This window comes from Bubalus bubalis, chromosome 3 (genome assembly GCF_019923935.1).
Source record: "Bubalus bubalis isolate 160015118507 breed Murrah chromosome 3, NDDB_SH_1, whole genome shotgun sequence".
NCBI lineage: Eukaryota > Metazoa > Chordata > Mammalia > Artiodactyla > Bovidae > Bubalus > Bubalus bubalis.
This window is the reverse complement of record NC_059159.1, coordinates 126,875,297-126,890,091: the sequence shown is the minus strand read 5'-3', so window position 1 is coordinate 126,890,091 and position 14,795 is coordinate 126,875,297. Positions and strand designations below refer to the sequence as shown.

General features: G+C 37.9%; 1 protein-coding gene across 1 annotated transcript in view; it reads left to right on the top strand.

The window, feature by feature from the left end:
* The window catches only part of ERP44 (endoplasmic reticulum protein 44), a 94,339-nt gene that overhangs the window by 69,409 nt on the left and 10,135 nt on the right, over positions 1–14,795 (top strand). The window contains exons 5-10 of the mRNA XM_025281808.2: positions 2,622–2,806; positions 4,062–4,177; positions 5,959–6,016; positions 8,513–8,629; positions 10,942–11,053; positions 12,053–12,194. Of these exons, the coding sequence (XP_025137593.1) occupies positions 2,622–2,806; positions 4,062–4,177; positions 5,959–6,016; positions 8,513–8,629; positions 10,942–11,053; positions 12,053–12,194 (730 nt within the window). The remainder of the gene's footprint in view (positions 1–2,621; positions 2,807–4,061; positions 4,178–5,958; positions 6,017–8,512; positions 8,630–10,941; positions 11,054–12,052; positions 12,195–14,795) is intronic.

Below are 14,795 nucleotides of genomic sequence, written 5' to 3'. Positions count from 1 at the left end.
GAGAAGGAGACGACAGAGGATGAGATGGCTGGATGCCATCACTGACTCGATGGACGTGAGTCTGAATGAACTCCGGGAGTTGTTGATGGACAGGGAGGCCTGGAGTGCTGCAATTCATGGGGTCGCAAAGAGTTGGACACGGCTGAGCGACTGGACTGAACTAACTGAACTGAAATACATGCATATTAAGATATCTTAATATTATTTCAAATTTCTGTGATTTGGTGAATAAAATATTCTTCTCAGTCTCATATGACCAGGGGTTCTGTTTGCTCATATTTGTCTTCTATTTAAAGAATTATATTAATAATAAGTGAAAGCCGCTCAGTCATGTCCAACTCTGTGAGAATTCTCTAGGCCAGAACACTGGAGTGGGTAACCTGTTCCCTTCTTCACGGGATCTTCCCAATCCAGGGATTGAACCCAGGTGTCCCGTGTTGCAGGCAGATTCTTTACCTGCTGAGCCACAAGGGAAGCCCATGTTAATAATAGTCAAGCATATTTACTCCTTTATAAATCCTCCATGGAATTTACCAAAGAGTTATATGATCTGAATTACATCATCTTTTCTCCAAACCTACTTCTGAGAACCCATATTCCATCCTTAACTTCTAATACACCATTTTAGCACTCTTTGATCTTAGGAAAAAAATGCAGCCTTGACTTACGAAAATAGTGTATTTTTACCTCTTCCAAGCCATTGCAAAGACATTAGAATGCTCACATAGTCATTAACCTTCTGCTTACTTCCCCTCCCCCAGTTTATATGTTGTTGTTTTTATTTTATGTATTTTGTGTCAAAGCCCACAAGACATAATTGTTGTTTTGTATAGTCAGTGGTCATTTTAATTTTTAAAAAATTTTATGGAGGTATAGTTGACTTAATTGTACATATCTAAAACATACAAATTAAGTTTTGCCCTATGTGAACACACCCATGAAACTGTCAGCACTCATCCGTGTATATATCTTCTGGTACTGTTGTTTCTACCATCTCATCGCCTAGAAAATTAAGACAGTTTATTGCAATTGTGTTTTGTTTTGTAACTGCTAGGAATGGAGGTAGTGCTAGAGAATTTTCATGGTTTCTGTACTGCTGTTTTAAAATTCCTTAATTTTAGAACTCAGTTTAAAAAATTGTTTATCACCTGTCTTAAGCTACTTATGCTCTCTCAGGTCCCCGTCAGTCTAAAAATGTAGTGCATCTTTTAACATTCTCATACATGTGACTAGTATGGCATTTGAGCTTTACTAGGACTTCCCTCAGAGAAGGCAGTGGCACCCCACTCCAGTACTTTTGCCTGGAGGATCCCATGGACGGAGGAGCCTGGTGGGCTGCAGTCCATGGGGTCGCTAGGAGTTGGACACAACTGAGCAACTTCACTTTCACTTTTCACTTTCCTGCATTGGAGAAGGAAATGGCAACCCGCTCCAGTGTTCTTGCCTGGAGAATCCCAGGGACGGGAAGCCTGGTGGGCTGCTGTCTATGGGGTCGCACAGAGTCGGACACGACTGAAGCGACAGCAGCAGCAGCAGCAGCAGCAGGACTTCCCTGGTGGCTCAGCAGTAAAGAATCCCCCTGCCGATACAGGAGATGTGGGTTTGATCCCTGGGTCAGGAAGATCCCCTGGAGAAGAAAATGGCAACACACTCCATTATTCTTGTCTGAGAAATCCCATGGACAGAGAAACCATGGCAGGTAGTAATCTGTGGGGGTCACAAAAAGAGATGGAAATGACTTAGGAATTAAAACAAGTGTCTAGAAACCATTGATTTCTCCTATTTCCTACCTCTTAGAAGTAACAGCAGAAAAATTTAAAGGCTTTTCCATTCTGATTGAGTCTGTATCTTAGTAATTGTGATTCCTAAAAGTGAGATCAGCATACATTTCTACTCAGTTTCTTATTTTGAGACTCTGAATACTAATTTTTATGATATGTGTGAGAATATACCCTTAGGTCATAGTAAAGAGAGAGATATATATATATGGTTTTTTTTTTTTTTTTGGTGTACACTCTGAGTTTTGCTTTTAATTGTATTAGCTTACAGAAAATTTTCAAATGTGGGATTATAAATACTCCTTCTAGCCATGAATCTAATAGTTTTAGCCTTTAAGAGTGATTTAAATTTAATTTTCTTTTACTAAATACTATAAGATCCTTACAATATAAAGTAACTTGAATGACTATTTTCAAAATTGGAATTTTGCACATTCTAATTTTTTTTCTAGACTGCATCTACAATAATACTGACATTTATTAAGAGTTTACTCTTTTATGCATTTGAGTTGTCTCACTTAGTCCTTAAAATCACTCTGTGTGGTAGAAATTATTATCCCTATATAACAGATAAGAAATAAGGCACGGGGAATTGATGCACCTTGCAAACTCAACAGCCAGTTAAATAGCTTTGGGGTTTAAACCAGGCAGTATACATCTGGAACCTAGCCTCTTAACCAATATGAACCTTGTCATGATTAGTTTCTTTTTTCTAATGCTGGAAAAGAATTACATGAACCAAAATGTTCTCCCTAAATAACTGTAAGATTTTTACAGCTGGGCTAAAGGGCCCACCGCGACTAAGTTTGAAGGTGAAGTTAATTTTTGTTTTCATTCTTTTAGCTGATATAGCCCAGAGATATAGGATAAGCAAATACCCAACCCTCAAGTTGTTTCGTAATGGGATGATGATGAAGAGAGAATACAGGGGTCAGCGATCAGTGAAAGCACTTGCAGATTACATCAGGCAACAAAAAAGTGACCCCATTCAAGAACTTCATGACTTGGCAGAAATCACCACTCCTGACGTAAGTCATTGACTTTTGCTGGATCAAATGAGCATAGCCTGCTTGATTCATGTAAAGAGATTCTTAGGAAACCAGAGAATCTATAGACATTTTCTTACAGTTCACTGCAGTGGATTTTGATGTATACATATACATAACAAGTTGAATTTTTCTTGAATTAATTCTCAAAGGGAATGCTAATGTTTTACTGTACCTTTGAATAAAATGTATAAAGCAATAAAGTTGCACTAATTCAGTTTAACTGAGGGCAAAGGGTAGCCTGAATTACGAAGAAATAGAAGTTAATGTCAGGCACACACAACCATAGTTTCCTTTTTCTGCTTAGTGGCAACCCTCAGGGTCTCTGCTCTCATTACTCCTGTAGCAGCAATTTGTATAAATTTTAGTATCCTCTGACCTAACCACCCTTAATGATACATTAACAAGGTCTTTTTCTTTGTACACCAAGAAGTGTTTTAAAAGCAAACAAAAACAATTAAGTTTGGGCTTCAGATTGTCATTGCTAAATTGTCACTGCAACTTGATTCTTACCCTGCTTACAAATGAACAGGTTAGCCAACTCATTTCATGGATGCTGTTAGAAGACATAAGCCTCCCGGTCAGAGACAACAGTTTGCTTGCTCACATCACAGCGAACAGTGTGAGCATGGTTGCATTTGTTTCCTTGTCCCCCAAGTCCTATGGAGGTGAAGGAGGGCCAGATGGATCCCTGCTCACGCAGGGGGTTGTGACAGGAGAACTCTAGGCTTGGGAAACATCTGTCTCAGAGCCAGCAGTAAGCCTGCTCTCTGTCCTGGAGGGAGACATCACCTCATACTTCAGCCTCGCTCCCTATAAGCACAACCTTAGGAGATGACCTGTATCAAGAATGGTCAGACTCTTGGATCTTGGGTATACCTAAATGTGTAGAAGTGTGAGAGATCCATGATGGAGTCTCTGCCAACAGCCACAGATTACAAATTGATGTATTATTTTAACACACCTTAGAATTAGTCATCTTATTTAGGAAAAAAACTGTCACCGATTAAACAGTTATTATTTCTTGAAATTTTAAAATGTTATTGGGAAATTATTACATTAGATGATAGTTCAGACTGTTTTCAACCTAATGTAATCTTTAATAGTTTTGGATTAGGTGTTAAAAGCCGGTTACACTTCATTTGGAGATAACTGAACAGCAGCTAGGTAAATGAAATAAAATGTTTCTTAAAGAACTACATATGTTTATAAAGTAATTACATACTTTATTTTACAGCGCAGCAAAAGAAATATCATTGGATATTTTGAGCAGAAGGATTCAGAAAACTATAGAGTTTTTGAAAGAGTAGCAAATATTTTGCATGATGATTGTGCCTTCCTAGCTGCATTTGGGTAAGTAGCCTAATTGGTACAGTGTGTTGGTGGTTGGGTCAGCTCAGCTGCCTTGTTAAATTCTTGTTGTGTGTGGTGGTTTTTTGAAGATGACCTCTCATAAAGATTATCTCAGTCCTCTTAAAGTCACTGACAAGTTTTTATGCCTATCTCTGACCTCTCTTTCTAGGAGTTTAAAAGTCTGTTAATTATTCTTTCTGTACTATATTTTTCAAAATGTAGGTAAGAGGAAAAGGATGGACCAACTTTGCTTCTGTCTTTTCCCTGCCTCAGAGGAACATGGTCATTCCACAGCTAATTTCTCCACTAGTGTCCCTTCAGTTGTCCCTTCAAAATCCTCTGGGACTTTGATGCATCAGTTATCCTTGCTTTCTCATGTTTTCAGTCTGACCCTTTTAATGGACTGTTTTCCTTTTCCAAAAGCATGATTCTCTCATTCCTAATCTGTCTCTTCTGTCTCTTGAACTATTAACTCATCTTCTTTTCATTCTTAAATTTTTTTCAAAGATTAGTTATGCTTGACTACCCTGAATTTCTCATACTCTAATGGTTCAAATATGTTAACCTCCTGAAAACTTCTACCTTCATTACCCTAAAGAAATCTCTCTGCATAGTCACAAAGTGACTTATTAATTAGCAAATCCAGTGGTCTTTTTTCCAATCTTAGTTCTCTACAATTTCTCTGAAGGATGTGACCCTGAACTACCCTGTCCTTCTTCTGCTATGTCTGTACTTTACCTTGAATCTCCCTGGTTTGATCCTTACATTTCTGATTTCCCTGGCTTTATCTTCTTTTTTTTTCCTTTCTCTTTCAAAATAGAATCATTCTTATGGTTCTGTCCTTGAGTCTCTTCTCACTGAAAATTATCCCCACCATCCTTTGCTGTTTTGCGATACTCTCTGTTTTCTTTGACCTGTAACTGATGAGATTCAATTGCAGTACCTTGACTAGTACAGTTGTAGTCTTGAGTAGAGCCCAGATTTCAGGCATAGTATTTCCTCTCCAGTTTGTGACCTTTTCCCTTATTTTAAATGCTTCTGTAGGTTTTGTATGTGTGTTCTATTGTAAACATTATCAGTGTTTTATGAGGATGGTTGTACAGAGTAAATAATGAAGGAACTTCTCCCTTATGTTTTTTGCAGTACTGTTCCCAGCTATGCAGGCCCCTCACTATTCCTCTAACACTGCAAGCACACTTCATAGCAGAGCGTTCATCGTTATTGTCTCTATCCAAAGGGCTTTGTCCAGATATCACCTCAGTTACTAGAAACAATCTGGGGTCAAAAACAGCCATTTACTGCCAAAACTTCTAATCCAAAAGATAACATACTCAATCACAAAAACAGCTAACTAAAATGTCCCTTTAAAAAAAATCTGCCTTTTACTAAACTTTTCCTTCAAATGTATGCTTTTCTTGGTGTTGCATAATCTTATAAGTAGGAAAGATGGAAAAGTATGTATTTCAAGTTACAGTTCATATGTTGCAAAACAACTAGCATGTTTGCTAAGCGTGCTTGCTCAGTCATGTCTAAATCTTTGTGACCCCATGGACTGTAGCCAGCCAGGCTCCTCTGTCCATGGGATTTCCCAGGCAAGAATACTGGAGTAGGTTGCCATTTCTTATTCCAGGGGATCTTCCCAACCCAGGGATCAAACCCGCATCTTTTGCATCTCCTTAGCAGGCAGATTCTTTACCACTGTGCCACCTGGGATACTTTAGACATATTACTACTATTATTTTTCTTAAAAAATATTATCACTGTTTCTCTTTTTCTGTTAGGGTTGTTTCAAAACCAGAAAGATACAGTGGAGACAACATAGTCTATAAGCCACCAGGGGTAAGTTGCTATTTCTTAGTGTGTATAATTTAAAATGTAAATATATGTATACTATAATTTGTAGTTTTGTACATGTTAATATTCCCAGATTCATAAAGTTTTAGTATTGGAAGAAATCTTAAGACATAGTTTTGTCCTAATCCAAACCTTTCAAAGTAAAGATGAAGACACAAGCCTAAAGTCACACAGGCATTTAGTGGCAGAGCTGGGACTAGAGACCCCCTGACCCCCAGGCCTTTCCCACTTCTATTTCACCTTCAGTCTGGGACTCACATTCAAAACAATGCTTCAGAGGTCTGTGGTCATCACTCTAGCTTGAATGAGACTAGCCAAACTCCCACGTCTCCTGGTGTATTAGTTCACCTGGTACTTGCCAGATACTAAGGATCGCTACTGCTGCTACTGCTAAGTCGCTTCAGTCGTGTCCGACTCTGTGCGACCCCCATAGACGGCAGCCCACCAGGCTCCGCCGTCCCTGGGATTCTCCAGGCAAGAACACTTCAGTGGGTTGCCATTTCCTTCTCCAATGCATGAAAGTGAAAAGTGAAAGTGGAGTCGCTCAGTCGTGTCCAACTCTTAGCGACCCCCATGGACTGCAGCCTACCAGGCTCCTCCATCCATGGGATTTTCCAGGCAAGAGTACAGGAGTGGGGTGCCATTGCCTTCTCCAGACAGCTAGGTTGTTTTTAACCCTTGGCTAAGAAGTTAAGTGTATCTAAACTTAGAAGTAGCTGTTTAGGCCCAGGTGATGGTAACCACAAATAAGAAAGGCAAAAGTCACAGTTATTATTACCCCAAATTGACCTAACAGTCTGAAAAAGCTGGCTTAAAACTCAGCATTCAAAAAGCTAAGATCATGGCATCTGGTCCCACCACTTCATGGCAAATAGATGGGGGAAAGCTGGAAGCAGTGACAGATTTTCCTTTCTTGGGCTCCAAAATCACTGCGGATAGTGACTGTAGCCATGAAATTAAAAGACGCTTGCTCCTTGGAAGAAAAACTGTGACAAACCTAGAAAATGTATTAAAAAGCAGAGACATCATTTTGCCAACAAAGGTCCGTATATTCAGAGCTGTGGTTTTTCCAGTAGTCATATATGGGTGTGAGATTTGGACCGTAAAGAAGGCTGAGTGCTGAAGAATTAATGTTTTGAATTGTGGTGCTAGAGACGACTCTTGAGAGTCCCTTGGACGGCACGGAGATCAAACTAGTCAATCCTAAAGGAAATCAGTTCTGACTCCTTATTGGAAGGACTGATGCTGAAGCAAAGCTCCAATGCTTTGGCCACCTGATTCAAAGAGCCGAATCATTGAAAAAGACCCTGATGCTGGGAAAGATGGATGACGGGGGATGACAGAGGATGAAATGGTTTGATAGCATCACTGACTCACTGGACACAAACTTGAGCGAACTCTGAGAAATAGTGAAGGATAGGGATGTCTGGCATGTTGCAGTCCACAGGGGTCACAAAAAGACAGACACGACTTAGTGACTGAACAACAAAATACATACATACATATCTACATAGGTTTATATAGATATGTATGTATGTATAACTGAGTTACTTTGCTATACAGAAGAAATTAACACAGCATTGTAAATGAACTATGTGTGTGAAAGTCACTCAGTTGTGTCCAGCTCTTTGTGACCCCATGGACTCTACAGTCCATGGAATTCTCCAGGCCAGAATACTGGAGTGGGTAGCCTATCCTTTCTCCAGTGGATCTTCCCAACCCAGGAATCAAACCAGGGTCTCCAGTTATCAGGGAAGCCCATAAATCAACTATACTGCACTAAAATAATACAATCAGCTACCTTCCTAGGTGTAAAACTCTGGGAAAGTTTGTGAGCTTCTCTGTGCTTTAGTTTGTTCATTAGTAAAAACAGCCATGATAATACTAGTACCTGCTTTATGGGGATGTTTTGAGGATTAACTGAGTCAACACATACAAGGTGCTTAAAACACATACAAGGTGATAAAACAATGCTTGGTCACAGTAGTTGGCTTAGGAAATGTTAGCAATTTATCATCATTTTAGGCACTTCATAGGTACTGATTTTGAGTGAATCTGGAAACAGGTAACAGCAGTTAATTTTAGTTTAGATTTGTGTAGTATCATGTATTTTTCAAGGCTTTTTCACTGGAAGTCTCCAAATTTTCTTCTGACATTTTTGAAGGGAGAGATAGCTCAATTAAATCATTAGGATAATTCTTTTCCCAACACCTGCCGGCTATTGATAAAGATCCTGATAAGCATTTACTTGATGCAAATCCAAGGGAAAGCAGAAGGCTTAGGCATCACAGCTTAGATAATCAGGTCCCTCATAATCATAGTTGGCAGCTTATTACCATCAGTAGTCCTCTTTCTCAGAAGTTCCATGATTTTTTGCTTTTTTTATATCCCGTATAGATTTCTGAGCTCATAGATGGCTTTAAGAATGCAGTTTTGCTAGCACAGGTTAGATGTTTACTTTTTTCTTTGTTTTTGTAACAGCATTCTGCTCCAGATATGGTGTACTTGGGATCTATGACAAATTTTGATGGGACTTACAATTGGATTCAAGATAAATGCGTTCCTCTTGTCAGAGAAATAACATTTGAAAATGGAGAGGTATGGCTTTCTAGTGTATGTTGCTATATTTAATTAAGATTTCCGAAAGAGCAAGCTTCTTCTACCCATCTTACTGTTTTCACACAGAACTTATTGTTACAGTGAACACATCATAGCTCTTTCCATACAGGCCAGTGGTCCACTTCTGCTGTCCCAGAATCCCACTGTTGTATTTCCTAAAGTAGCAGTGTTTCATGACCACCTTGAAAATGAGTTTGAAGGTGATTCTGATCCCACCCTTGGTTGAAGATTCTTATTTAAGGAGATGGCTTTAGAAGCAATGTTCTGCAGATTTTAGTTACAATTAACTTATATACAGTGAATAATCCTTTGCTTTGAAAAGGTCTTTCTGATTCCTCTTCTAAAAGAATGAAACTGTGTTCTCTTTCCATTGTTAAATAATGAAAGCAATTATTATTACCATGCAACTGTCCTCAGTGATCCCATGTGCCTGAAATAAAGCCCATCTCCAATTCTTAACAACTCCCATAAAAACCTAGGAGGTTGGAAGAGCAAATACAAAGAGCTGTGTCTGTTTTTAAAAAGACATCTCTGTTTTTTACTGTATTTGAAACATAGCTTTCATTTCATTTTACTCCTTCACTTTCAAAACCCACAGCCTAAGAATGTAATTTAAAAAAAATTTTTTTTTAAGTTAAAACTTTCAATATGTATATATGCTTCAAAAGAATTATAAGTACATAGCTCAGGTATTAAATATACAACTCAAGAAATTATCACAGAGTAAACACTCGCATATAATTCCCACCAAGTCAAAGGTTGGCAATTCTGTAAAAAGTCAGTGAGTATTTTAAGGCTCTGCAGCTCATACAGTCTGTGTTGCAGCTATTCAACTTGCAGCCTTAGACAGTACATAAATAAGTGTGGTTGTGTTGCAGTAAAGCTTGCTTGCTTGGTTATTGTCTTAGTTTTTATCAAGTGAACATCCTTTCTACTTTCTCAGTTCCCTGGACTTCAGGTATGTTTATCTGAATTAATTAACATTTTTATTGTAGCAGCTCATTTAGACCTTAGAGACTCAGAAAGATCTAGTAACCTGTCAAGATTATTCGCCTGCTTGGGCAGTTCTTACAGGGTTAGTTTCAAAACAGTTTAAAGGTACAGACCTGGAAAATCTTGAACAATTAAACAGAGGTCTGTCCTTCCACCCCAGCCCTGCCTCTTGTCCTATAGTAGTTGGCACATTTAATGAAATTCTTTAGACTTGTTACATTTTGTAACCAATTACCCACAAATCCTTTAAAATATGAGGAAAGATTTGTTAACCTGTAATTCTGGTTGTCTTGCTCTCTTTCTCCTGAATTCTTGACTACCTCCTTATAAAGAATATATTGGTACAGATGTGGACATGGGTACATTGGAAGCTCTAGTAGGTTAAACTACCAGCTACTAAGTTAATGTATGTAAATTAGTTTAGCAAACTAATTCACATATTTTCAAACTACTAATTTATTACTTCTCTCTTAACAGTTGTTAGTTCACCTGTATTTGTAGGATTTCTTTTGTTTTAACAAAAAATTTTGTTTAGTTACAAAATTAGTAATTTTATTACTAATAAAGTAATATATTTGTTTCTACTTTTAACTTCTTAGCTCTTAAATTTTCTAAAAAGTAACATGCCACATGTGAGGCACTGAGAAAATGTTCTGAGAGTTCAGAACAGATTCAAGGTGTTTTTATGTTTGTATATGCACAACGCATATATATATAAACATACACATGTAAGTGGAAGTATTTGTTAATAATGTTGATAAATTGTATATTGATTGAAAACTGGCTATATTATGGGGTTTTTGTCTTTTGCTCTGTATCACACTTTTCAGCTGTTGGTAGGTCTCATCTAAGTGGAGTGGTTTTTGCAATAAACCTTAGAATAAATGTAAGTTTGCAAATCAGTTAGATTTATTTATTGCTGTACACTCAGTTTTTCAGTGTTATTTGTGAAGAGTGTTTATCCTCTCATAAAAATCAACATTTTGAAAAAGAACAGCACAGTTCTTCCTTTAGTCAGCTCATTTTTTAAATACCATGGCTTCATCCAGCACTAGGTCACAGGTCAGTCCAGTGGCTACCTTAAGGCAGGTCAGGTCCCACGGGACAGCAGGACATGGGGCCATTCTCAGGGGCTCCTTCTGCCACTGAGGCATTTATTTACCCCACTGGTCTCTTTTCCTGGAATGTTGCAGCTGCTTTATGTTAAATGGGCTGAGGTTAAAATTGTTCCTACCTAGAAAATAGCTAGAGCTGAATGGAGAGGCCTGATAATTCTCACTGAATACTTCTCTATACAGGAACTGACAGAAGAAGGACTGCCTTTTCTCATACTCTTCCACATGAAAGAAGATACAGAAAGTTTAGAAATATTCCAGAATGAAGTAGCCCGACAATTAATAAGTGAAAAAGGTAGACAGATTAAGGTGTTTATATCCTTCTTTTCTCTGTTTTTTTTTTTTTTACTTTCCCCCCTTTCCATTACATTAATATTGACATAAGCATATTTGGATTAAAAACTTATTTTAACTCAACTCCTAAAATTACATGAAAATATGGGGAAGGGAGCTATGAGTAGAGATAATGCAAAGCGGTAGCTTGGGGCTGGTGCACTGGGACGACCCAGAGGGAGGGTATGGGGAGGGAGGAGGGAGGAGGGTTCAGGATGGGGAACACAGGTATACCTGTGGCGGATTCATTTTGATATTTGGCATAACTAATACTGTAAAGTTTAAAAATAAAATTAAAAAAAAAACACAATTTTTTTAGCTCTTTAAAATCAAGTAGCATGAAAAGTGGGGTCATGGGTGGACAGTGTATTTTAGGCACTTTCTTCCAGCATCTTGATGCTTGTCTAGTCCTTTTCTAATAGTTCCAGAGATATTGCTGAGAGGACTTACACAGCCTGATTAACATTTACTGTATTTCTAAATGAAAGTAAGTTGAGTAGTTCTCTGCAGACTTCTCCAAAGCATCAAAAGGGAATTTGCGTTATCACCAGCTTTTCCTCTGTAATTGGAGAAGTCAAACAAAATAGACTGAAGGTTTTGTACAGAGCCATGCCCATATCAGTCTCTGTAAATATTTTGGGAGTTGCATTAGATTAAAAATCAACCAGTAGGGACTGGAAGGGCATCCTTGATGAAATGATGTTCCCATTGGAACAGACCAGGATAATCTGCAGGGCAAATGACTGCCCAGAAAAATTTAAAATTCGCTATTGCATTTCTAAAGAAATTATACTCTCTGCCTTAAAGTGTTGTAATATTTAGGTTTTAGTCTTTGTGGTCTGTATTACTCTAAAGCATGTTGGGGAGTTTTTAGTATATCACTTTTTATGAACTTGCAAACTTATGAAAATATAATAAAGAATATTCTAATCTACCTCTCCAAATTCTATTTCTTTTTAAGGTACAATAAACTTTTTACATGCTGACTGTGACAAATTTAGACATCCTCTTCTGCACATACAGAAAACTCCAGCAGATTGCCCTGTAATAGCTATCGACAGCTTTAGGCACATGTATGTGTTTGGAGACTTCAGGGATGTATTGTAAGTATTCATTTTGGTTTTTTAAAATTACTGATATGTGTCTCAAAAATGAACTTAAAATGATTGTTTGGATATTTTAAATAATCCTATGTTGAAACAGTAATGCTTTGTTATTTGGAAGGAAGAGTTTTATTTTGTTTTTTTTTTTTTTTAACTCCAGAGTGTAGTATGAATGACTATGGGGAATTTCCCTGGTGGTTCCATGGTTAGGACTTGGTGCTTTCACTGCTGTGGCCCTGGGTTCAGTTCCTGGTCAGGGAACTAAGGTCCCACGAGCTGAGCAGCATAACCAAGGAATAAAAAGAAAATGCTAAATGACGAGAATTATAATATATCCCTATAGAAATGCCAGCATTAGATGATCTTAAATGCTTGGGAATTAATTTTTGAAAGAAAATGTTTGACCTATGAGAAATTTGTTTTGAATTGAATTTAGTCTTTGTCAGCACATCAAGGGAGTAAGTAAAGAAAATGAATAATATTGATGCTCATTTGTGACTGTGTATCAGAATGTTAGTGGTATTTAAGACCAGAAGATGGCTATGACAAGGCATTTATAAAGGCATACAGCTAAGAACCTTTCCAAGAACAGATATGCTTTCTGACTGTGTTCTCACAGTGTTAATAAACATAAACCTAGTAACTACCACAGATACTACTATTTATATCAGCTTTCTGAGATGTTAGATACAACAGTTAAAGTGGAAATGTTTCTTCGTATATGAAAAATTTAAGCAATACAGGTATTAATTCAAAATAGACCTTTTCTTTTCAAAATTAATTTAAATATCACCCATTTTAATGTTTAAAGATTAAATTTCAGTTTGAGGGTGATTTGAAGTCCTATTGCAGAATGGATTACCTCACTCACTTCTAAATATTTTAATAGAGATATGGTTGTTTGCTAGAAGAAGATTCTCAGTCCTCACATAGAGGAGGTCTCCATTTGGGGTCCTCCCTCAGGCAAATCATGGGGTCGCAGAGTCGGACACGACCAAGCGACTTTCTCTTTCACTTTCAGGCAAGTCACTTCTCTTTACTTGTTCCTTTACACTTAACATGTGGTTGGTGGTACAACCTCCCTAATGAGATTGTTATAAAAATGAGTGAGAGATGATGATTGTGTTATGAACCATTAAGTACTTAAAAATATTAGTTGTTTTTATTTTACCCCAGCAATCCCCCTCCTGTCCACTCATATTCAGCCCACAGTGTCTGTACTTGTTCCTCCCAGCATCACCTTTCTCCAAGCCCCGTCTCCTCTCGTCCATGAAAAACTAATCCAGAACATTAGGTCCTACCTTAGACATTAACATCTCCAGAAATCTTGAATCAGTGCCCCTCTGCTGAACCCTGTCAGAGCACCTACCACATTATAAAACCCAATTGTCTATTCCCAGCTTATCTCCTTTTTCTACCTGGTTGTGAGTTCTTGGACTAAACTGGGGATCCAGTCTTAGTAAACTTTTTATATTATATATAAACCATTGGTTTTATTTTATATATAAACCATTGGTTTATATTATACAACTGTCATATAGAAGACCCAGATAAATATTCAGTGAGTTAATATGCTAAGTGGTATTCGTCCGAGTGTAGGTAAAGTGAAAACATCTAAATTGCTGAGCATTATGTGAGCATTGACTATTGTGCTAGACATAAATGTCTTAGCTGGTTGTGTATCCTTTTCCTCTTACTTCATTGGCTTGCCTCCAGAGGCTGTAAACTCTAAAAGAACAGACCTTTTAGGAGAGGGGGCAGCTGTCATAGTGGTTGAGTTCACTTCAAGAGCTTCCAGGCAGTGACAGTGTTTGGTATTAAAATGCTGCCCTCTTCATGGGTTATTTGCATGAAGTTTTATATTTTCCTACCTCTGGTAGTGGGCAAATCTTGGGTTGATGATTTACTTCTTCCTTTCACTGTAAATTTCCAGCCCTAATTATGAAGTCTTTTAGCCGAAGTCAAGAGGACGCTAACTCAGGTTAGGTTTACTAGTCAGAAACCAAACTAGGCCCAACTTTGGTTTTTATTCCCAGGAACATTGTTACACATGAAGGAAAACCTGTGACAAATTTCACCATGGCTATCTTTTAAGTTTTCTCCTCCAGTTCTGAAGTCAGATTTAAAACACTCTAGCCTTTCCAATCCCATCTTGGTGTCTGTTAGAGTACCCAAACTTAAGATCAGTGGTCATATTGTTTATCACATGACCCAATCCCCCTATCCTCCAGCCACAGTTCACTGAACCAAGAGATGGGCACGTTACCAAGAAAAGCTAATTTATCAGCTGGCAGCACTCTCTCTGCTTGTGCCCTGGTGCAAAAAGACACTGAGTCAGTAAAATTCCCCAAAGAAACATGGAAATGGGAAATGATCCTTTCCCATCCTGCAAGTGTTGAGTCCTGTGAGCAGGGAGGGAGATAAGAGAAGTGATTATATTTGAAGCTCTGAAACAAATTACTTTTAATTTCTCCCTTAGGTGCCTGATTTCCCCTCCTAGGCACTGTTTCCTCTAATATTTTTTTAATTATAAGGAGGCACATGCTGTGTGAGCTACAGACTGAGCCTATGTGAATAGATGTTAGTGTTAAAAAATAAAAG